General features: G+C 35.0%; 2 protein-coding genes across 2 annotated transcripts in view; both read right to left on the reverse strand.

Annotated features, from left to right (window-relative positions):
• Positions 1-2,408, reverse strand: part of LOC101895475 (uncharacterized) — an 87,523-nt gene extending 85,115 nt beyond the window's left edge. Inside the window, exon 1 of the mRNA XM_059122006.1 lies at positions 2,031-2,408. The gene's annotated coding sequence lies outside the window, so the exon portion shown is untranslated. The remainder of the gene's footprint in view (positions 1-2,030) is intronic.
• A 22,525-nt stretch (positions 2,409-24,933) lies between these two features.
• On the reverse strand, positions 24,934-25,661 carry LOC101897829 (uncharacterized). The gene is made up of 3 exons (XM_005189948.1): positions 25,585-25,661; positions 25,180-25,507; positions 24,934-25,119 (listed from the first exon to the last, which is right to left on the reverse strand). The coding sequence occupies exons 1-3, from the start codon at positions 25,659-25,661 to the stop codon at positions 24,934-24,936; spliced, it is 591 nt and encodes a 196-aa protein (XP_005190005.1).
• Positions 25,662-26,184: the final 523 nt, after the last annotated feature.

Here is a 26,184-nt window from a genome sequence, read left to right on the forward strand (position 1 = left end):
TTTTGGAAAGCAAGGTTGGCACTAAAAACTACCAAAGTGTCACCTCAAGCAATCGCTTCGCCGGGAATGGACCAAAATACCGCAGAGGAACAGTCGGGCAGCGTGTGACGGTTTTATTGGCCGATTGAATGCCATAATTCGTGCCAAAGGTGACCAATTCGAAGAAATCTAAACTTATTCTAAAATTTAATGCCATTTCCGACATTTTTTTGCTTTCATTCAATAAAATTAAAAAAAAATGTAAAAATTATGGCGTTTGACTTTGTTGCAGTTTTTTTAACTTCAAATACGAAATTCCTGTGAATATTGTGTCTAAAATCGTCAAAATACCGAATATAGGGAGGTACCGTTATATAGGGATACGAAGACGTGGGACTGCATACGCAATTTTTTGTCATATGCTGTAGGTCCCATTAGGAACTCTTATTACGAAATTTGAAACAATTCCAAAAATAATCAAAATACTGAATATCGGGGGGTAAGGTGTATAAGGGTTATACGATATCGTGGACCTATATACAATTCTTTTCCAGAAGGTAAAATTGAAGATTTTCAGAAAATTCCATTGAAAAACTTTTTTTACAATTATAAAAATGCGAATATCGGGGAAACCGTTATATGGGGGCCATATGATATCGAGGACCAATGTAGCCCTTCTTCGAACTTAACCTGCCTACAGACAAAAGACTGATCTGTGCAAAATTTTAGCTTCATGTCGTAATTTGTTTTGATTCTAGCGTGATTATAACAGACGGACGCACGGATAGGGTTAAATTGTCTTAGAATTTTACGCTGATCAAGAATATATATACTTTGTAGGGTCTAAAATTATTTCGATGAGTTACAAACGGAATGACGAACTTAATATACCCTCGATATTATGTATGGTGGATGGTACAATAAAACTATATAAAAACTGTAAGCCCCATCTTGATTTTAACAGAATATGATGGTTTTCGACGTTTATTTCGAGATATTGCAAAGGGAATCACCAATTTAATAAACTCTCCAAATTTAGTCGAGGACTATAAAAATTATTGGAAATTAAATTTGTAAACAAAATACCGGTTTCAAATGATTCGTTATTTTTATTATTATCCAAATGTGAATATTTTCGATGGACCAAATATAATGGTATTTAATCGTTTTTTTATTATCTGAGATTTTTTTTAAATAAAAATAAAATAATATTCGTTATTAAAAACATTTAGAGCTTTCAAGTTAAAACCCATTAGCTGGGAGATCATAATTAAAAGTCACATTTTTTTTTAACAAAAAACAAAATGCGGTAGAGATGTGAATACCTTGCAATGATGTGTTTTTATTATTCAAATATTCAAAACTCGTTTATACACATATGATAAAAAAAAACATTTTAAATATTCCGAATGTATTGTTTTTGGTGGTATTCTTTTTTTTTGTCTTGAAACTTATTCAATAATTTGAGCAGTAATTATTGAATTTATATTCAACCTGCAGTGGAAACCAAAATTATAAATATTCTCAAAATATTGTTTTTGGGTATTCCTTTTGTTTTTTTTAATAGTATATAAATAGTATACTATATAAAAATTAATAATAATTTTATTTATATTCACCCAACAATTAAAATTTGATTTTTTAATTGATTAACAATTTCGATTAATGATGATGTGACGATGATTTTGTAGTTCTAGCCGCTGAATTATAATCCAATTATTTAGAAAGAAATATTTTTCTTGGTTTATTAGAAAACACACAGATATTCTTCTTTTTGTTTTTGTATTTGTCACTCACAAAGCTTAAAAGAAAAACAAAAAAAATATAAAACACCAAAAAAAAAAAAAAAAGAAATTTCACTTTAATCTCCAGCAATTAACAGATTATAAACTGATCAACTCTGATGACCGCTGTACAGGTGACAATGATTGGACATCAAGATAAAAGGAAAATCAACACAAGGAAAAATGAAAATAAATTTTCTTTTTTTTCTCAATATAATTTCCATTGACATTTTCATTTCACTTCGGAACACACAAGGCAAGACATACCAGAAAGAAAGAAAAACACTACAGCTGGTTGTTATTTTATCGAAAAAAAAAAAATTCTCCAAATGATTTGTTAGAAATTATTTCTTTTTTTAAATTCCAAAAAAAATTTCAAATTTTTTCTTATTTTCTGTTTCAATTCTGAAAAGCGAGAGAATTTCCCGCTTCTTTTTTTCCACGTTCTTTGACAAATATGAAAAACGAAAGTTAAACCGCAAAACAGATCTTCTTCGTTCGCACGGTAAGTAAACAAACAATTGCGATTTTGTTTTCTTCTTCTACGTTTGAAGCACGCTCTACGGACGGCACCCGGACACTGTTAGCCGTTATTTTTCTTCTTAGCTTTTTTTCAGGTTTCTTGTGTTTCGTTTCGTTTCGCTTGCTCTTCAAACTTCACTCCGTTCGCACGTTATTGACGTTAAGAGGTTTTGTCGTACACTAAACTTTAAAAAATTATGGCCAAACAAATATCTGGCACACCGATGATGATGAAGTAAACGAGCGAGCGAACGAGTGACTACAGCGGCGGCGTCGTCACCGGCAATAACGGCGTCCATTGCTTGTGTGTTTTGCCTTATTTTTGGTTTGGTTTTCTTGTTTACCGACATGAGCTTGGGGCTTGTTGGTCTGTTGTTGGCAGTGGTTGTAGTAGTCGTAAGTAGTAGGTAACAGCTTTGGTAAAGAGACCAACAACATACGACAGAAATAGCAGTAGTAGTTGGGACAACATGCAACTGTTACTTGCCAACTTACCCCCAGAGAGTTGTTGTTGTTGTGGTAGTCTCCGATTTTGTTTGGTTATTTTTATACCCTACACCACATAGTGGTAAGGGTATTATGTCTTTGTGCATTTGTTTGTAACATGGAGAAGGAAACGAGATAGACCCATAGTTACTTTTGAGAACCTTCATAGAATCACTTTCTGAGTCGATTTATGCATGTCAGTCCGTCTGTCCGTCCGTCCGTCCGTCTGTCCATGTATTCTTGTGAACAAAATGCAGGTCGCATTTATTATCCGATTGAGATGAAATTTTCCAAACAATATTTTTTTGGCCCAAGGACGAACCCTATTGAAATTGGTGAGAACCTGATCAAATTTAGATATAGCTCCCATATATATCTTCATCCGATTTCGGGTTAAATGTGCACCAAATATTCACTATCAGTCCAAATTACCTGAATTTTGGCACACCCAACCGAGTTCGACCTAGAAGCAAGTATATCAAATTTGGAGAAAATCGGTTCAGATATAGCTATAGCACCCATATATATCTTTCATCCGATTTGATCTTTAAGTCCCTCACATTCCTACTATGCATTCCACAACCGTGATATTTGGTCCCAGGTATAAGATGGAGCACAGAAATAGCTGTTTTAAATTTTATCGAAATCGGTTCAGATTTGGATATAGCTCCCATATATATCTTCATCCGATTTCGGGTTAATTGACCACCAAATGGCCAATATCAGCCCAAATGGCCCGAATTTTGGCACATGTGACCGAGATTAGCCTTAAAGCAAATACAACAAATTTGGAGAAAATCAGTTCAGAAACTGCTATAGCTCCCCTATATATCTTCATCCGATTTCGGGTTAAATGTGCACCAAATGTCCACTATCAGTCCAAATTACCTGAATTTTGGCACACCCAACCGAGTTCGGCCTAGAAGCAAGTATATCAAAATTGGTTTGGGAAAATCGGTTCAGATATAGCTATAGCTCCCATATATATCTTTCATCCGATTTGGTGTTTAAGCCTCTCACATTCGTAATATGCACTCCACAAGAATCATATTTGGTGCCAGATATAAGATACAGCCCAGAAATAGCTGTTTGTATTTTTATCGAAATCGGTTCAGATTTGGATATAGCTCTCATATATATCTTCATCCGATTTCGGGTTAATTGACCACCAAATGGCCAATATCAGCCCAAATGGCCGAATTTTGGCACATGTGACCGAGATTAGCCTTAAAGAAAATACAACAAATTTGGAGAAAATCAGTTCAGAAACAGCTATAGCTCCCATATGTATCTTCATCCGATTTCGGGTTAAATGTACACCAAATGTCCACTATCAGTCCAAATTACCTGAATATTGGGTTAAATGTGCACCAAATGTCCACTATCAGTCCAAATTACCTGAATTTTGGCACACCCAACCGAGTTCGGCCTAGAAGCAAGTATATCAAAATTGGTTTGGGAAAATCGGTTCAGATATAGCTATAGCTCCCATATATATCTTTCATCCGATTTGGTGTTTAAGCCTCTCACATTCGTAATATGCACTCCACAAGAATCATATTTGGTGCCAGATATAAGATACAGCCCAGAAATAGCTGTTTGTATTTTTATCGAAATCGGTTCAGATTTGGATATAGCTCCCATATATATCTTCATCCGATTTCGGGTGAAATGTGCACTAAATGTTCAATATCAGCCCAAATCACCAGTCTAGAAGCTAATACGTAAAATTTGGAGAAACCCGGTTCAGAGATAGCTATAGTTCGTAAAATGCACGATAGAATTAGATAGATTTTGATTTTGTACCAAATAACTCATAGAGCTCTGAAATGCCCTGTATAAACCTTTTTACGAGAGCTCTACTAAATATGCATAGTGGTGTAGGGTATCATATAGTCGGCCCCGCCCGACTTTTGAGCTTTCCTTACTGGTTATCAGTTGTCTCTGTTATGGTAATACAGCTTCAACTTGGACTTAGTGAAACCAAAGGATGAGGGGGACTTGCTTCAGTACAAGTCGAATGAAATGCTAGCTATTGAAGGAAAATAAAAAAAAAATGGAAGTTATTTTAGATAATTTAGTTACCAGGGAATTACCCATGTACACCCACCACCATAAATTTGGCATTCCATTTGTAACATTTGTAAAACTCGTATACCTTTCTCATCAGGTTAAAATTCCAAGTCGATGTAGATATGTCCCTTATCTGTCAGTTGGATATTTTTTTAATTAAAGACTAAATTTCACATATTGCTGCATTGCTGCGTTTATGTATAACTTCCATATAATAATACCACCTTGTTCTCCATATTTTGAAGGCATCAGCTACAGTTTTGAAACTCTCTTATTTGACATATGGGGGTTTCAGTTCTATGGGAAAGAAAATTTTAGTTTTTCCAAAAGATCCGGTACAAATCACCAATTTTCTTCTATTGCTCCGGTACCCGTTCAAACTACCCACATATGACTTCTTTTTGGATAGTTATTTCCACAAGCAAATGATACCCATTTTAATATCAGCTTTTTAAAAACGGATTTTGTATTTTCGCCCACAAAAATTACTTTGCCGTAATTAGGTTAAAACAAGTTAAAAGGTATCAGTCGGTTTTGCCGACAGATGTATACCCTCTGCCAATGTCCGATTATATAAAAATATATTTTGACTTCTGTTATGATTATTCAAATTTTTGACCCTCTATGGAGTAGGTTGCAAAAAAAAAGGCCAACATTGTCCATTTCGTATAGGTCCGAAATAAACAAGATATAAATATTGCGAGGTGCCAGATTTGGACTAGTGGATAAAGTTTTCATCACTTTTTTACTTTATATGAGATACAGGGTGAGATGAAAAACCAACCAACCAACTTCAGACAGCTGTCATTTCTAAGCCACTCGTCCCACAGCTGTTAAAATTATTCAAAAGCATTTTGGTGAGAATTTTCCAGAAAAAACGTTATTCGTGATGGAACTCAAGCGTGATAGTCTGATTTCTTTATGTTTGGCTGGAAAAACACAAGTAGCTATCGTTAGAGAACTCAGCACTTAAATGTGAATAAATCTATTGTGTCTCGTACCATCGATCGTCAAGGAAGTGGACGGAAGAAAACAGCAACATCAGCAGAAATGGTTCGAAAAGTAAAGAAGCGACTTGATCGAAACCCGCTTCGCAGTAGCCGTAAAATGGCTCGTGAGCTGAACATATCGCAATATTCCATTCGGCAAATAGAGCTCAGGTTAAGGCCTTTGAAATTCAGAAAAGTGCAAGAACTTACACCACAACAGAAAGAAAATGGACTCAAAAGAGCTAAAGAGTTACTTCGCTTGGCCGAAAGTGGTGAACTGCCGAATTTGGTTTTCTCCGCTCCGATGAGAAAACATTCGTTGTCTAGCAGTTTGTAAACAGACAAAATGATCGTGTTTACTTGCCGAAGAGGTCAGCCGAAAATGTGCACTTTCGGTTGGTCACCAGAACTCAAGCGCCGGCCATGGTGATGGTGTGGGCCGCCATAACAGCCGATGGTTGCTCTTCGCTCGTATTAATCGACCGTGGCATCAGAATAAATACCGAATATTATCGCGAAAATATTCTGGAGGGTGTATTAAAGCCTGGGGCACGCTGTCCTAATGTTGCTCTGTGATATTTTGGCCCAATCTTGGCGAAGCGCATGCTTGAGGTAATGAGATGACACTTTGGTGTGACGGTTTCATTGGCCGTTTGAAGGTCATAATTCGTGCCAAAGGTGACCAATTCGAATAAATTTAAACTTATTGTAAAATTTGATGCTACTTCCGACCCTCACCCTGTATATCTCACCCTGTATATCTGCGAACCCCTTTTGGTACCTCACCCACAAAGTAGCACAATTTTCAATACTTTTGTCTGCATAACCTGGTAAACAAGTCAGCGTTTTTTTTTATCAAGGCTTATGCCTGATTCGTCTGAGACCCCTTATAGTGTATGTATTCCTTATTAGCATAAAATTTCAGGCCGACATAGCCACGTCTTTCATCTCTCTGTCAATTGAAGGTAGTTTTAAATAGACTGTTAAGATTTTGTAGAAAAGTTTGACTTATGGTTGGGATACTACATTCGGGGGCGACAACGGTCCACTTTTATGTATAACCTCCATATAATGGTACCCTTCTGTTTTCCACATTTTTAAGATTTCTGATACCATTTCCTAACTATAAGTCCTTTTTGACATTTGGGGTTCTCCGCAATTTGACGATTTAGGTTTTCAGAAGATATAAGAGAAGGTTAACATCCTCTGAAATTCTCTCTGAGTTATATAAGTTAAATTAAATTTATTTTCTGAGTTGTCATAGTGGATTTTTAGGACTTTTACGGAAGACACTCCGAGTCTCTTTCAATTTTTTTGAACACCCTCTGAGGTGCAATTATTGATTTTTAAGACTGATTCTTTAGACTGCAAACCATCTGAACTATAAATGTCAATCTTTCATTAACTTTATTCTGAAGACCTTTTTAGTGGATATTTCATTTTTTTTTCAACTTCAAAACTGAAGGCTTCCTAAGTGGATATTTTCTTCAGAAGACCCTCTTAGTGAAATTTTTTAATATTTTTCTAAAAATAATTTCAGCAACAAAACGTGGATATTTCATAAACTCTCTTTTCAAGGCGTTCTGTGTGGATCTTTCAAATAATTTTCCTCAAGAAAAAAGTGGATTGTTAACAAAAAATAAAAAATATATGAAAATGTCTATACAGGTTCCCGATATCGTATATCCCCCTCATAACGGTATTTCACGATAGCGGGTATTTCGATGATTTTGACCAAGTTTTTCAATGGAAATGTCTGAAAATGTGGATCAGAAGTTCCTTCTGAGTACTTTACCCACAGAAATATAATTGTCTATGCACATTCATGATATTGCATATTCCCCATATAACGATATTACCCGATATTTGGTATTTTGATGATTTTAGAGCCATTTTTGACTGAATTGTTTCAAATTTTTTATTTGAAGCTTGAAATGAGTACCACAACTTATGACAGAAAATTGTCTATGTAGGTCCACGTCTACATATAACCCACATATAATAGCACCACCCTTTATTCGGTATTGTGATGATATTAACATTTTTTACCGGAATTGTTTTAAATTTAGTATTTAAAGATCGTTATGGGTACTACAACCCATGACAAAAAATTACTAATGCAGGACAACGACTTTGTAAAGCATTTTCAAGTTCCTTTAAAATGGTGAAGGGCATTAAAAGCTCGGACCTGGCGAAATTTACTTGTTCATACGTAATTCGACATTTTTTAGAAATTTGATTTCTTGGTAAGAAGAAACCATCCTTTCCAAAAATTTTTAAAAGTTGAACAAGATTGGACCGTACTATCAGTTCAAATAAAGATTTCATGTATTTTTCTGAACTTAATGTGCCTTTTTAAAATAATCTAGCTCTTAAAAAATCACCCCATTCATGTAAATGTGTCTTGGAACATTTTCTTCATTTACAATCCGTTACAAACACTTTGAAAAGCTAAATAAGTCTTCTTAACTCACAACATTGGCTATTTGCAATGGGCTACATTGTAATGTCAACCTGTTCAAGACATCGATGTAGCGAAAAAATCAAAATAAAAACAAAAACGTAAAAAATGCCGACAAATACGATGAAAACAACAGTAAAACACACACACCATTCGATGCTAGTCCACTTGCCACCACAAATAGCGGTGGTTTTGCCTTTTCTTCACACTCACCTTCGTTTGGGTTGTCTATTTCGTCTGCAATGAGCGAAGTACAGTGGCAAGCATTACCGCTTTTCTCCCTCTATCTCCCCTTGTTTTTGCCACAACAACGAAGTTGGTCTATGTCTGTCTAGTTTTTATGACTGTTTTGGGTGCTTTTGTCCCTGTTTGATTATTATCGGCTGCAGCAAGACGTCAACACAATCTGCCCGCTGCCATTGTCGCCGTTGCTATTTGTAAATATTCCAGAAAAAAATGCTTAAGCACCATTGCTAGCATTTTGGCACTTACATTGCTACTAAGTTTTACAAAAGGGTAGGTTAGGATCGTTGGTTTTATTTATTGTCGTTGTTGGTGGCGGTGGTGCTGTTGATGAATATTGTTGAAAAGTTTTTACTGGGTTGACTTTAGTTTTGCTGATGTGTTGTTGCTGCAATTGGGCGATGAATTTGTTGTATGCTAGAAAACAAAACAAAAGACTTAAGACACGAACCTTTTGGAATTTCATGTTGAATGACGAGACGAGACCTTTTAATGATATGGATGCATTTATTAAATGGATTCTTTTGATGTTCTGGTTTGAATTTTTATTAAAGGGAATAGGGTTTAGTTGAAATTTTGAATGAAAAGTAGTTTGTAGTTCATTTTGACGTTGGAAATATTTTCAAATATTAGTCAGAACGTTTTATAAACTATGCAAATCCTTTGGGGCTTCGGGCCACATTTCCAGCCGAAGTGTTTGCAATTCTACATTTTTACAGATACCATCAAATTTCAGAATTTTATATCTATCCCTTCACCCGATAGCAAATATAGTAACTTTCAGCACTTTTCGTACAAATATAGTACACATTTCCGAAATCACCTCCATATGACTAGGTTACACATGTTTCAAACACTATTTGTTCATCCAAAACCCAAAATGGTACCAAATTTAGTACACATACGTACGAATTTCCAATACTACTTATATTCTCCAGTCCTAGAATGCAATAGTAATCTTATTTCCATAATTTCAGGATTCCAACTCTATTGGTTCTCGCAAAATTTAAATTATACCAAACCATTTAGTACACACAACTATGAATTTCCAAAAATACCTACCTTCCTCAGTCCCAGAATTCTATAGCAATCTTATATATAAATTTTAGAACTAGTTTTATCAACCAAATCTAAATTGTGCCAAATTTAGTACATTTCGAGCACATAAGTGCACATTTCGAAAACTTCCTCCTTAACCTTCCTTAACTTCGCCAGTAAAATTAATTTTAAATTTCAAGACTACAACTCCATCGGTCCTCCCAAATCGAAATTGTAGCAAATTGTTTACCACACACACACTTCCAAAACTACTTCCCTACATCGATTCTACTTCTCATCCTTGATTCCCATTCCAAATTACGGTTAGAACTAACCGTTCACATGATACGAAATGATGACAGATATAGTGCATTTTAGTATTTTTCGTACACTTAAAGTGCGAATTGCCCTTTGGTATATTAGTCATACACTCGATCACTGACCCTCGTTCCAAATTGAGCAGTTCCAGCTCCACTAGTTCGTCAAATACAAAGGGTACCATATTTAGTAAATTTTAATATTTTTCGTACCATTCTACTGCGAATTTCCAAAAACCCAGCCTTACCTGACCAAGAGTGACCTTCACAAAAAATTTCAAGGTTCTAGCTGCAGCCGTTTCGCATGGGCGTTTATAAATCGTTAAGTCAGTCAGCCAATCAATCAGTCCCGAGTAATTATGCCTTTAGCCAAAGGCTAGAGAGGGTACATATCATTTGATACATCCAAAACGTGGCTGATCAAAGTTATGGTTTTAGACCCTAGGTTTGTTTGGACCAAACCCGTTTCAGGACATTTGTTTCAGTCCATCTGGCTGGCTGGTGCGCACGATAACTCTCGACGAAAGTATCCGATTCAGTCAAAACTTAGATCGAGTTCAGAGATATGCAATATCTTTTCACTCCTTCTGGTAACACCCCCACAAAAACTTGAAATTTTCAAAAAAATATTTTTCTGAGCTGAAGGACAAAGTATCTTTCGATTTCGCTCCAACTTTGCAAATCCTAATATTTGCATGAGTGCTAGGTTAGGTGCAAAATTGGACAATATCGGTTCACCCCATCAAGTACCTCCCCCAAAAAGGGTCAACATTTTGAGGTTTAATGTCCGATTGTATTTAAATTACACACATCACAATATTTTTATTAAATCAAGAGCTGGTGTAAATATGTAGTATATCGGTTCACACCTTTTGGTACTACCTCCACAAAAGGGTCAAAATTTTCTATATACATGAAGCTCATAAAATGCGAAATTAACATCCGATTCCATTCAAACTTGTCACATCGCAATGTTCCTATAAACACAAGGTCTATTATAAAGATGACAGAGATCGGACTATTCCTTTTGGCACCTCTACCACCAAGGGACAAATTTTTGAATAACCAAAACGATTATAAAATCGAAAATAAGCATCCGGTTCTCTTCATATCTCACACATTCTATTATTTCTACTAACACAAGATCTGCTGTGAAGATGGATTATGCCGACCCTCTCCTACAAAGAATCAAAATTTTGAATATCCATGAAGCTCATAAAACGCTAAATTAACGTGGAATTCCATTCAGACTTGACACGTCTCAATGTTTCCATCTACACAAGACCTATAAAGATGATAGAGGTCGGACCATTTCTTCTGGTAACTCCCCCACAAAGGGTTAAAATTAGGAATATTCACGAAGCTCATAAATCGCGAAATTAACATCCTATTCCATTCAGATTTAGTGCATCTCAATATTTCCATCAATACAAGATCTGTCATAAAGATGGTAGAGATAGGACCATTTCTTCTGGTACCTTCCCCACATAGGATTCAAGATTTTGATAAACAAAAGGCTCAAAGAAATCGAAATAATCATCCAACTCTCTTCACATCTTCACATATACAAATATTTTTGCTAACAGAAACACCTTCTGGTACCTCACCCACAAAGGATCACAATTTTAAATATTTTCATCTGTTTTGTTTTTGCAAAATGGTCTGGCTTTATTTATTTATTCTTTCTCCACTTGTTATGCTTTCGTCGTTCAGGCTGAACGAAAGCATAACAAGTGGAGAAAGATGTAAATGTTTATAAGTGCGGTTGTAAGATTTAGAAGACTTTCCAAGAGAATTTTAGTTTTATTTAATTCTTTGGTTCCTATTCTATTGAGCTTACGATCTCGACACTTGGGTAAAAAAAAATGTTTTTTGTCATAGAAGTTATTTTTAAAATAACTTCTGGGGAGAATATCCCAGGCAAAAACAAAGGAACTGATGAGGATTGGTGGCTCTTTCCGAAACCTAGGTATTCCCTGCCTTACCCCCTGGTAAACATTACCATCGTTCTCCACTAATAAACAAACGTTGTTTTTATAAAAACAACAATAAAGGGATAAAGCCAGACCATTTTGCAAAAACAAAATACTACGGTATCCCGAACAAACAAGCCACACTGTTCTATTTTCATCTGTCTTAACTTGCGAAACAATCAGCGATTCTTTACAACTTGTTATATTTAAATAATTATCTCGCCAAGAAACCTGGTATGAATATGGAATTTATGATTTCGCATTTTCTTGTAATTTTGCCCATACCAATATTTTTTTCTGCATTAGAGGAAGCATGAAAATGGAATATTTCTGTTGACTTTATCTGGTACCGCACATACATTTTAACATTTTCCAAAAATTATCTCTTATCTCATATAAAGTGCAGAAGGTAGTCAATATATAGTCCAAACCTTGCACTACGAAATGGACAATATTGGTCCATTCTTTCAGAACCCACTCCATAGAGGGTCAAAAATTTGAATAATCATAACAGAAGTCAAAATATATTAAAACAATCGAACATTGGCTGAGTGTCTACATCTGTCGGGAAGCCGACTGATATATAACTTGTTAATACAATCTTTATCGAAGTCATATAATGCACTACACGGCAATCTAATTTGATTTATAGGTGGAATCATGGTACAATAAAACGGTAAGGTAGAGCTCCCAGATGATTACAATTTTTTTCTAAGTGTGCCCGACTTCTGCCAGTATTGAAGAATGATTGGAAGACATGTAGATTGCGGCTCGCGCATTAAAGCTATTAATCAGTTCAGCCATGAAATTGAAAGATTGAACAGTTTGGATAATATTTTTGAGCGAAATTCGTTCATTTTTCACGCTATTTAACTCATTTTAAAACTGAGGAAAAATATGAAAAAATGTAAACAACATGTTCTGACAGGAAACGGGCATAGCCTCAGGGCTGTATTTCTGTACTTTTTCGAAGCTCTTCTACCTGCTTATTGTACCATATGGAATGATCTAATTTACATAAATTCCCAATATAAACTTTTTTTGTTACGGGAGTTCTGCTAAATATCCAAAGTGGTGTAAGGTATCATACATACAAACGTCATACTTTTGACTTTTCCTTACTGGTCTTATCAGTATTAGATGAAGTATGAAAATGGAATACTTCGGTCGACTACGGTTACTCAAGCCTATTTTGATATTTTCCAAAAATGATTACATATTTCATGATTCGGAACCTACTCTACAGAGGGTCAACAAATTGAATATTTATAGCAGAAATCTAAATATATTTAAATAATAAAACATATACTGAAAGTATACATCTGTCGGCAAAACCGACAGATATTTTTTAATTTGTTTTTAATACAATCCTTATCGAAGTCATATCGTGCACTACACAGCAATGTTTTTAGATTCATATGTGGTATGATCTACTTCACATAAATACCCAACATAAACGTTTTTTTTTGTCACGGCAGCTCTACTAAATACGCATAGCGGTGTAGGGTATCATATAGTCGGCGCCGCCCGACTTTTGACTTTTCCTTACTGGTTTTATCAGTATTAGATGAAATATGAACATACTTCGGTCGCTATATCTGGTACACAGACGTTTTAACAATTTCCAAAAATTATTATATATCTCATGTAAAGTGAAGGAAGTAACCAATATAGTCCAAATCTGGCACGTCGCAATGTTTATATCATATTTATTAAGGTCCGATACGAAATGGACAATATTGACCATTAATTCGAAACCTACTTCATAGTTTGCTAACAATTTGAATAATCATAACAGAAGTCAAAATATATTTAAATAATCCAAAATTGGCTGGGGATATACCCCTGTCGGCAAAACCGACTGATACTTTTAACTTGGTTAATGCCTATTGTATTATGTTTTAGAAAGGAAGGCTGTCTACAAGGAACTGCATAATTTAATACTGTATTCTTTAGGGACACCACTTAAGTTCAAATTCATGCTGCTACTGACCGAAAAATGTAAATTCTTAAAAATACCATGAAGGGAGCAGTGAAGCTTAACATTGTTTATAAACGAGTAATTTAATGTTTACTATAAAAATGTCAAAACAGAGCTGACATTAAGGGCTAATAGTAAAATTTATAGCATTTTCTGATAGGAGGATTACTTTTGGGCCACCTTGTATTTTGTAGGAAGATATCTAACTGTGGCCACGAAAAGTCTGATTTTTTCTCTTAAACGCACCGATTTTATATGAGAGAAGGTTTTCTTATAAACTGGCAACTGCTTCATACCTTTCTCGATTTACTCCCATAGATGTTGATACAATATGCATTATTATATTTGTACATATATTTGTTAAACATATATCTTTTGTAACAACAATTACCACTCTTAGCCCTTTGAAAAAATACCAACCTTTTTACACATTAATTCTCCATCAAAGACAACCATTATGTACCAAAATGAACAAAATGTTCAGAATCATTGCTTCTACACAGCAATCATTGTTGAAAACAACCCAAAAAAACTCTTCCCCCTTCCTTCTTTGCGGTGTGACATTCAACTGAAAAGAATCCATAGATAGAATAAACAAAAACAAAAAATGTTCATCAATGTAGAAACTCATTTGGCACTAATTTTTTTATTTACTTACAATTTTCAATGGTATTTAAGAGTCGATATAAGAAGTCACGTTTTTTGTTGTTGTTTTTTCTTCATCAGCCCCAGCCAAAGAAACCAATGTTAAATCAATAGATATTTTAAAGTTAAAGAAGCAAGGTGCGCACTGCCAGATACAAATGTATCTGCCAAAGCAAAGCTATAAAAATAACAAACAAGAAAACAAAACATAAATACTTTGATTTGTAAATATCAGCGAGACAAGAAGCGAGCGAAGGGGAGTGATAGAGAAACATACAGCAGAAGTAACAGCAACAGTTGTTGTGATAATAAGCGTTAAGGTCAGACGGTTTAGAATGAATTGCATGTACCCTACCACACGGATTACGATGCTGATGCTATAGAAAACTATTAACTGTCTGAATGGTAATATGTATTTTTTAACTATTTAGTCGATGTTTCTTTTACGCGTTTATAGTTTAAATAAAAATGGAAAATTAATATGAAATTAAAACCCTTTGAAAAAATATGAAATGTTTTAACTTCATGCTGAGAAAATGGGGAAACGGTTCCAAAATGTATTTTAATAAAAAAATAAATATTATGACGAATGTTCCAGACTTAAGCAGTTGTGACGAATTCCTACAAAGGAGCCTATATTTCATCGTATCAGAAAAGTACTAAAATTACAGATTTGAGAGCATTTGCAACTTTTGGGCGGATAGATATATTATATATCTTATATTTTTATGTAGATATATAAAAACCGTAAAATAGAATCAATCGGTTTTTCCGACATATGTATTAGTTATGATTATTCAAACCGTTGACGCTTTATGGGGGAGGTTCCGAGGCAGTTGGTCAATATTGACCAATTCGTATATGGTCTAAGATTGCTATAAATATTGTGACGTGCCAGGTTAGACTACATCAACTACTTCCTTCACTTTATATGAGATATGTAATAATTTTTAGAAAATATTAAAATGTGTGTGAGGTACCAGATATAGTCCTATAGTATTCCAATTTCAGACTTCCTCTAATACAGATAAAAATATCGGTATGGGAAAAATTACAAAAAAAAAAACGAACATTTATATCCAATTTTATGCGAAATCATAAATTCCATATTCATCTCAGGTTTCTGGTTGAGAGAAGTATTAAGAAATTGCAAGTTATGCATATGTATTGAAAATTATGACCCTATGTGGATGTGGTACCAGAAGGGGCTGGCGGATACATATCATCTTCAAAACAGATTTTGTGTTAGCAGAAATGTGTGTATGTGTGAAATTTGATTTGGATGCTTATTTCCGTTTCTTTGAGCGTTGTGTTTTTCAAAATTTTGAAGCCTTTGTTGAGGAAGTACTAGAAGTAGCCGATGTATCCCATTTTCGCAACAGATCTTGTGGTAGTAAAAATAATGATATGTGTGAAGTTTGAAGAGAATCGACTAATTATTTCGGATTTTATAAACGATCATAAAATCCGAAATAATTAGTCGATCGTTATTTAAAAATTTGACCCTTTCTGGGGGAGGTACCAAAAGAAATTATCCGATCTCTACCATCATCATCCAACAGTTCTTGTGTTGATGGAAATATTGAGACGTACCAAGTCTGAATGTTATCGGATGTTAATTTCGCAGGCAGCATCTTCAGACAGCAGATCTTGTGTTAGTAGAAATATTGCGATGTGTGTAATTTGAAGAGAACCGGAAGCTTATTTCGGATTTTATGATCGTTTTGGTTATTCAAAACCTTGACCTTATGTGGGGGAGATCCCAGAAGGTATGGTCCGATGTCTACCATCTTTATAACCGATCTGGTGTTGATGAAAGTATTGAGATACACCAAGTCTTAATGGAATCGGATGTTAATTTCGTGTTTTGTGAAGTTTATGGATATTCAAAATTTTGCCCCTTTGTGGGTGAGGGACAAGAAGGAGTAAACCGATATATACCATCTTCACAGCAGATCTTGTGCTTGGATTTTATAATAGTTTTGGTTATTCAAAACCATTTTTAACAGAATGGGTGGGTCGATAGTGTCCATCTCCGAACTCAATCTAAACTCAATTTTGAAATATTACGATGTACCAAGTTTGGACCAAATCGGATACTCCCTTCGAGACGTCTGTCTGCTAGATCGATTCCACATGTCCTGAAACGGATTTGGTCCAAAGAGACCTAGAGTATAAAAACATTATTTCGACTAGGCACGTTTTGGTAGTATCAAATGATATATACCCTCTCTAGCCATATGGCTAACGAAATTAACATCCAATTCCATTTAGATATAGCACATCTCAAGGCTTTAATACACCGTCCAGAATATTTTTTTGAGCGACCATCGGCTGTTATGGCGGCCCACACCATCACCATGGCTGGTAGAGTTCTGGTGGTCAACCGAAGGCGCACATTTTTAGCTGACATCTTTGTTTACAAACTGTTGCTCATCGGAGAAAACCAAATTTGGCAGTTCACCACTTTCGGCTAAGCGAAGCAACTCTTTAGCTCTTTTTAGACTATTTTTTTTCTGTTGCGGTGTGATTTCTTGCATTTTTTAGAATTTCAATGGCTTTACCCGAAGCTCATTTTTCAATATTTGCCGAATGGAATATTGCGATATGTTCAGCTCACGAGCCATTTTTCGGGCACTGCGACGTGGGTTTCGATCAAGTCGCTTCTTTACTTTTCGAAGCATTTCTGCTGATGTTGCTGTTTTCTTCCGTCCACTTCCTTGATCCAGTATCGCAGTAACGAGCAATGGTATGAGGTACAAAAGATTTATTCACATTTAAAGGCTGGAGTGCTCTAACGATAGCCACTTGTGATTTTCCAGCCAAATATAAAGAAATCACACTATCCCGCTTGAATTCCATCACGAATAACTTTTTTTTGGGAAAATTCTGACATTCTGATTCTGATATAATGAGCTGTCACTGGAATAATTTTAACATCAGTCGGACGAGTGGTTTAGAAATGACAGCAGTATGAATTTGGTTGCACTTTTTCGCTCTAGCCATATGGTTGAGGGTATAAACAATTAATTAAAAAGTATGAATCGGTTTTGCTGACAGCTGTGCACCCTCTGTAAATTTTCATTTCAAATTTTTTTTCAAATGTTGATCCTTCCAAAGGAGTGGGCCAATATCGTCCATTTCGTATCTGACCTATGTTTGATATATAAATATTTCAACGTTCCAGACTTCCTTAGCTCTAAATGATATATGTGGACATTCTTGGAAAATATTAAATATGCGTGGAGTTCAGGATATTCCGGGCCGAAGTGTTCCACTTTATCTAATACTAATAACATTTTTAGGAAAATTTAAAGAAAGTCGAATATATAATTTTATGCGAATAATTGTTAATAAAAATTTAGCTCTTTGGTGGGCGAGAAAAAGTGGGTCGATAAATTCCATATTCACATATTTGGAAAATAATCGATGACAGACAAGTTATGAGTGATAGTATATGCGAATATAGAAAATTGTAACCCTTTGTGGGGAAAGTACCCTAAGGTGTGAGCCGATATCTATCTTCTTCGCACCAGATATTATGTGGATAAAAAATATTGGGTGTGAAATTTGTGAGCGTGTTGGTTATTCAAAATTTTAATAAGTTTCTGGTAAGTTCTGTTACCAGATTTTTACACGAAAAATTTGTCTGTAATAAGTCTTGCATTATTGTAGGACAAATTTACTTTCGTTTTGTAAATGAAGGATTTGATAAACTCAGCTTAACTGTAACATATGCTTGCATCCAACCCAACACCTCGACATCTGTGTAAACACTAACAACGAGCACATTTGTGCAATAAATAACCGACAAATGTCAGTTCTTATTATTTTTAAGTTTCTGATTGGAGGTGGCCCACAGCCATTGAACATAAGCCAATGTCTAAGACAACATATGGTTAAACACCTTTTTAGTGTCAAATGTAATGATTTTCCAATTATTTTTGGCAAATCTTTGTTACTTTTCAATAGCTATAAAAATAAACATTGCTCGGATGGCGTCTAAAATCCGAAATGGATATAAAATTGAAAAACATGAACTTAGATTTTCAATTTTTTTTCTGTATTTCTATACATCTAAAATAGATGTACATCATTGGCAATAGCATTCATAAGAAGAAAAAAAATATGACTTCCAACGATTTTTTTTGCACTTTGTCCATCGACAATTCTGTAAGGTGTAAAAATTCAAACATTAACAACAGTTCAAGGCAATCGCGTGCAATTAAAAGACAACAAAACACACAGCAATACCACGAATATTTACATGAATATGTCTTGGGTGTTTCTGAATAACGAAGTTGAAAACAGATTTATCTTTGATGGAAATAAATCGAGATTTTATTTGAGATCAAGTCATTGGAAAATAATCATGATACCATCATCGTACCACTACCGGTAAAAATAAATTGTTGGTTATTATAACGTGTTTTTCTTAATAATGAATTATTTTCAAGTTTGAATTTTGCGAAATACATACATTATGTACGTATGGGTGTATGGGTGTGTGTTTGAATGCAGTGGTAATAATTTAAATTTAATTTATTTGGACAAAGATGGTTTTGACATTGTTATTTCCTTAATTATTGAAACTTCATCGATAAGAGAGATTTTCTAGTAAGCTCATATTCAAAGGGCAGTAATGAGCATGAAGCCCATGGGTCTTATATGCTTAACATATTTATACCCTACACCACAAGGTGGTCAGGGTATTATGTCTTTGTGCATTTGTTTGTAACAGGCAAAAGGAAACGAGATAGACCCATAGTTACTTTTGATGATCTGCATAGAATCATATTCGGAGTCGATTTATGTATGTCCGTCCGGCCGTCTGTCTGTCTGTCCATGTATTTTTGTAAACAAAGTACAGTTCGCATTTATTGCCCTATCCAGATGAAATTTTGCACAAATTATTTGTTTGGCCCAAGGACGAACCCTATTGAAATTGGAGATAATCGGTCAACATTTAGATATAGCTCCCATATATATTTTCGTCCGATTTGCTTTTTATTGTGCACCAAACGTGTAATATCAGTCCGAATAGTATGGGATTTTGAACGTACGATCAGATTGGACCTGAAAATAAGTATGCCAAATTTGATCGAAATCGGTTCAGATATAGCTATAGCTCCCATATATATTGTTCATCCGATTTGTTATTTTTGTCCTCCGCAGCCGTAATATGCACTCTGTAACAACAATATTTGGGGAAATATATCAAATACAGCTCAGAAATATTTTTGCCAAAATTTATCGAGATCGGTTCAGATTTGGATATAGCTCCCATATATATCTTTATCCGATTTCAAGTTAATTGTGCACCAAATGGGCAATACAACTCCGAATTTAAAAGATACAAATGCTTCGGCATATTTAGTCCATTGAACTTTAAATTATAATTATAATCATAGCGTGTATGATTGAATTCTCCCATAAAAACTTTTAATTGTTATGCGCAGCTCTGGTAAATTAGCAAAGTGGTGTAGGGTATCATAAAGTCGGCCCCGCCCGACTTCAAAACTTTCTTTACTGGTTTTATCAATGGCTTAAATTTTATAAACAAATGGTTTGTATTATTTGCTACTTACGACGAATATTTTACTTCATTTATGGCAGATTTGGCTTTCCAATTTTTAGCTGATTTTGTAGGAAATTGAGTCATAAAACTCCAAAGTGGTTGTATGAACATGTACCGGTATATTAAATTTTCAATACAAAACATACTAGGTATAAATTCAACGGTATGGATATATCGACATAGAGTTTTACACTAATTATGGATATACACGTTATTGGGTCTTGGAAAATATTTCAAGGTTTTGCAAATGGAATAAATTTCAAAATAAAAATTTGGTTTCAGACAATCAAAATTTATGTTCAGAAAAACAACGATCTATGTATGGGATGAGCTTATAAAAATATTCCTAAAAAAAAAACAAATAAAAAGGTATCGGTTCGTTTTTGCCGACAGATGTATACCCTCAGCCAATATTCGATTATTTAAAAATACTATTTGACTTCTGTTATGATTATTCAAATGTTTAACCCCTTATGCAGTAGGTTCCGAAGGAATTGGCCAATATTGGTCATTTCGTATCGGACCTAAATAAATATGATATAGATATTGCGACGTTCTATGTTTGGACTGTGTTGTGTTAATAAAAATTTTGGGATGTCAATTTCGCTTTATATCAGCTTAATGAATATTCAAAAATTTGAGCTTTTGTGTGGGAGGTACCCATCTTCACAACGGATCTTTTGCTAATGGAAATAATGGAATGTGTGAAATATAAAGAGAACCTGATGCTTATTTCGGATTTTATAAACGTTTTGGTAATAAGGAATGGTCCGATCACTACCATTTTTTTTTACAAATCCTGTGTTAATAGAAATATGCAGATGTTCCAAGTCTAAATGGAATCCGATGTTAATTTCGCGTTTTATGAGCTTAATGGATATTTAAAATTACGACCTTTTGTGGGGAAGGTACCAGAAGGAGTGGACCGATATATTCCATCTTAACACCAGACGGTGGGTTAATATGAATATTAAGATGTGTGAAATTTTAAGACAATCGGATTTTTACATCACATTTTATAAAACTTATAATTATTCAAAATTGTTACCCGTTGTGAAGGAGGTACTTCATGGAGTGGACCGATATTATCCATTTTTGCACCTGACCTAGAACTAACGCAAATATTAGGATTTCCAAAGTTGGAGCAAACCCGGATTATTTCTTCTTTTTCTGTGCAGGAAAAATATATATTTTTTTTGAAAATTTCGACTTCGTGTGGGGAAGGTACCAGAAGGAGTAGACCGAAATATTCCATCTTAACACTAGACCTTGGGTTAATATAATTTTTTGGATGTGTGAAATTTGAAGACAATCGGATTTTTACATCACATTTAATAAGACTTATAATTATTCAAAATTTTTATGCTTTGTGGAGGAGGTACTTCATGGAGTGGACCGATATTATCCATTTCTGCACCTGACCTAAAACTAACGAAAATATTTGGATTTCCAAAGTTGGAGCAAACCCGGATTATATCCCCTGTTTTTTGTCTGGAATATTTTCCACAGAAATTATTTTAAAATAACTTCTATGACAAAAAACATTTAATTCCTTATTTCCTCTTCTATTGAGCTTACGATCTCGTCACTTGGGTAAAAAATGTTTTTTGTCATAGAAGTTATTTTTAAATAACTTCTGGGGAGAATATCCCAGAGAAAAAACAGGGGAACTGATGAGGATTGGTGGCTCTTTTCGAAACCTAGGTATTCCCTGCCTCACCCCCTGGTAAACATTACCATCGTTCTCCACTAATAAACAAACGTTGTTTTTATACACAATAAAGGGATTAGCCTGACCATTTTGCAACAACAAAATAATATAGTATCCTGAACAAACAAGCCAAACACTGTTCTATATATATATTTTTTTTTAAATTTCGACCTCGTGTGGGATAGGTACCAGAAGGGGTGGACCGATATATTCCATCTTAATATCAGATCGTGGGTTAATATAAAAATTGAGCTGTGTGAAATTTCAAGATAATCGGACTCTTACATCACATTTATGAGTGTTGTAATTATTCTAGATTTTGACCATTTGTGGGGGAGTTACCTGATAGAGTGAACCGATATTGTCCATTTTCACACCGGACCTAGCACTGACGCAAATATTTGAATTTCCAAAGTTGGAACAAACCCGATTTATTGCTTCTCTTTGAAAATTTCGACCTCGTGTGGGGGAGGTACCAGAAGGAGTGACCGATATATTCCATCTTAACACCAGACGGTGGGTTAATATAAATATTGAGATGTATGAAATTTGAAGACAATCGGACTCTTACATCACATTTTATGAGAGTTGGTAATTATTCAAAATTTCGACCTTTTGTGGGGAGGTACTTGATGGAGTGAACCGATATTGTCCATTGTCACACCTGACCCAGCACTGACGCAAATATTAGGATTTGCAAAGTTGAAGCAAAATCGGATTATCCTTTCTCTTTCTGTGCAAAAAATAAATTTTTTGAAAATTTCGACCTTTTGTGGGGGATGTACCAGAAGGAGTGGACCGATATTGCCCATCTCAGAACTCGATCTAAGTTTGATTAAAATATTACGATGTTATCGTGCGCACCAGCCAGCCAGACGGACGGACATCGCTAGATTGACTCCAAATGATCTAAAACGGATTTGGCCCAAAGAGACCAAGGGTCTAAAACCGTTATTTCGACTAGGCACGTTTTGACCGTACCAAATGATATATACCTTCTGTAGCCACATGGCTGAGGGTATAATAAGGAGTATCGGTTTGGTTTGTTATTCTGGAGGGTGTATTAAAGCCTTGGGCAGGCAAACATTTTGGCCGCAGATCTTGGACATTTCAACAGGGCTTAGCACTATCGCACTCAGTACGCGCCACCCATTAATGTTTACAAAATGATGTTCCTTGCTTCATTTCCAGCGCATAAAATGGCCACCAAAATCTCCGGATACCAATCCGTTGGACTATTGTGTCTTGAGTATTTTGGAAAGCAAGTTTGGCACTAAGAAATACCAAAGTGTCGAACACCTCAAGCAAGCGCTTCGCCGGGAATGGGCCAAAATACCGTAGAGCAATATTCAAGCAGCATGTGACGGTTTCATTGGCCGTTTGAAGGCCATAATTCGTGTCAAAGGTGACCAATTCGAACAAAACTTAACTTAAAAGTATGGGGTTTGACTTTGTTGCAGTTTTTTATACCACCCTGTATATATTTGGTCTGATAAAATAGTAATTGGTCTAGTAGTATATCATTTGACCATATTGAACAGGGCAGAATATTGAATATTTTCTCAAAAAAAAAAAAAAAAATCCTTCCGGTTAATAATGGGAAAACTTTCATTCAAATGGCTGTCTCGGCTGGTCGTGCAGTAGTCTACACAAGTGTTCCAATTTTAAACCACCTTATCGCCTCTGGCATGTTGGCGTAACACTATACTTTAACGGCACCCCGTAAATTATAGTTCAGTCCCCTTTGTGGCTGATAATGTGATCTTCATAAACAGCTTCGGCTGTGTAACACATGGGGCTATTTTGTTGTCAATATCCTCCTCTTAAATTTTTGTTAACAAAAAATCGTTCGGCATGGCCCAATAACGATCGCCTTTGACTATAAGGGTCACTTATTGGTAATTTTCGAAAAATGGTTCAATTATGCATCTGGTGCAAAATCCACACTATACACGTTTTGGGTACATTGGCTTTTATATGCATGCGTGCGGGTTTTCTGTGCGACAAATGCGACATACCCGCCAATATTAAAATGAGCTTCATTTGGAAATATGATTTTTTTTTTTGGCAAAATCCGAATCTTTTGCAAGTCGATCGCTGGCTGGCTTCAATTCTAATTGGACTTTATACGGCGTCATTCCGAAGTCATTATGCAAATGTCTCGGAAATGTTTAATTGTGAGAACAATGGAGAACGGAGTTGATGGCGCTTCTGTCGCATTTAATGCCAAAGCAGGTGGTGTTCGCCCTGCTTTTGAATTTTCACGTTTTGATTTATCGACGTGGACTCAAGTCTCTTTCACTTTTTTTAAAAAAATTCACTTCCAAAATTCGTTCGCAATTTTCGTAGAGGTTTTGCAACATTACCATGAGTTTCAAACTTATGTGGCATTATTTCCCAGATTCGTTCAGCGGAAGGATGAAACTTATTATCTTTTAAACCAGACATGAGCTATTTGTTACCATTCACGAAATTTGCATTAGTTGGAAAAAACGTTAGATGGCGGACCCTTTTGGAACCGTTGGGAAGTATCTGAGACAACTTTATGGTATGGAAGACCTCTAATTTCTTTAGACGATCACCCGATCTCTAAAATACCACTTGATTTAGAGAATATTACTCTGTCTTACAGTCGAGTCATAATCTTAAACCCTTCTTTTCCCTTGGTCTTAGTACAATTTAGTACTTTTCGTACAATTAAAGTACACATTTCCAAAACCATCTCCATATCGCAATTCCAGATACCAACAAAGATTTCCGTTCTATTCCTTTTCCCAATACCAAAATTTAGTACCATTTGTCTAGACTCCAAATTAACAATTTTCAGATTTCACTTAAATACCAAACTGTACCTAATATATAGTACGAATAAGTGCGACTTTTCAAAGTTCCTACATAACCCAATTCTGTTTCCCTCGGTCTTAAAGAAGACCATTCTCTATTACACAAGACCACTTTTATGTAGAAGACCACTTGGTCTATTTGGAGTCCATATGGTTTTTACACAATGCCACTTAATATCACAAAAGGCCACACTTCTTAAAAAAAAAAAAAAACTCTTGGTCTGCAAAATTGTCATTGGTGCCTTCATCTTTTTTTCATTGTTAGGTTATTTAAAAAATATTTTTTTTATTTTACATATCCGCAACAATATTATTCTAATTTCCTTCTACGATGGCTTTCACTATTCCTCGCCTCCACATAGGTAATTGTTTCGATCTGCAACATCATTTTCTTTTTACTCGTTAACATTAAGAACGTGTCAAACGTTCCGCTCGGTAAATATGGCGGGAACATTTCCTCATTGTAGTATAAATTCAATAATGAAATTTCTGTGTCCTGCAAAAAGAAAATTCAATCACGTCACATGAACTCAAAGATATTTCCTAATACTCTTACCTTTTTCAATGGACATCGACGTGGTAGATTTTTGATACTTTTTCGTACCTCATTCATGAGAACATCAAAGATGGGATTACTTTTACCCAGAGTATTTTCCAAAATTTGACAGCCATTGATGGTCACATTGTAGACTAGCCAACGTTTTCCATTGCGTTTCCTCGAATCGACTTGATTTATAAATTGAAAATCTCTAATATTTTCAGCAAAGGTGAATGAGCCATTTATGGCATTGTGTTTGTTGAATTTAATTAATTTTAGGGAAACATTTTTCATCAGTTCGGGATTATATTTTGTGGTCAACTTTTTAAAATCCATGTAGAAGGAGCTCTTTTTAATAAGAGGTGAGGAGAAGTAATTAGATATTTGAGTAACATTTACATTAGTTTGTTTTTGCGTACATACCAATCCACCAAATGAAATTCAATGCCAAAACCACCATTCTTGTTAGGAACAATGAGCAAACTGAATTTAACAATCATAATCAATCAGGGGATAATTATTTGCTTTATTTTTTAATTTTCCCAAAAATTAATGTCTACATTTTACAGTTGACTGCACTGAGAAAATATAATTTATTTAAATGGAAAATTTTTATTTAAAGCATGAATTTTATTCACTTTTTAATGAGAACCAAAACGGCTCACTCATTTAGATTGCGTTTGTATTTATTTATACCCTTCAACACTATTTGTGATGGGAGTATTATAAGTTTGATTGGGCAAAAAATTATGTAACACCTCGAAATATTGGTTTCCCCACATAGGAATATATGTATGGTATAGGAAGAACCACTCGCCGAGCTGACTCGATCTAACTATGTATGTCCGTCCGTCTGTCTGTCCATGTTATTTATAATCACTCTACAGGTCGCAATTATGGCCCGATCTTAAATTTAGAATGGAGGTGGGGGCTAGAGCCTATTGCTTTTGGTGATGATGGCATAATATTTAGGGGTTGAAAGAAACCAAAAACAGAAAAAAATTCCTGATCACACAATTGAAG

Source organism: Musca domestica, unplaced genomic scaffold (genome assembly GCF_030504385.1).
Source record: "Musca domestica strain aabys unplaced genomic scaffold, Musca_domestica.polishedcontigs.V.1.1 2, whole genome shotgun sequence".
In the NCBI taxonomy this organism is placed as follows: domain Eukaryota; kingdom Metazoa; phylum Arthropoda; class Insecta; order Diptera; family Muscidae; genus Musca; species Musca domestica.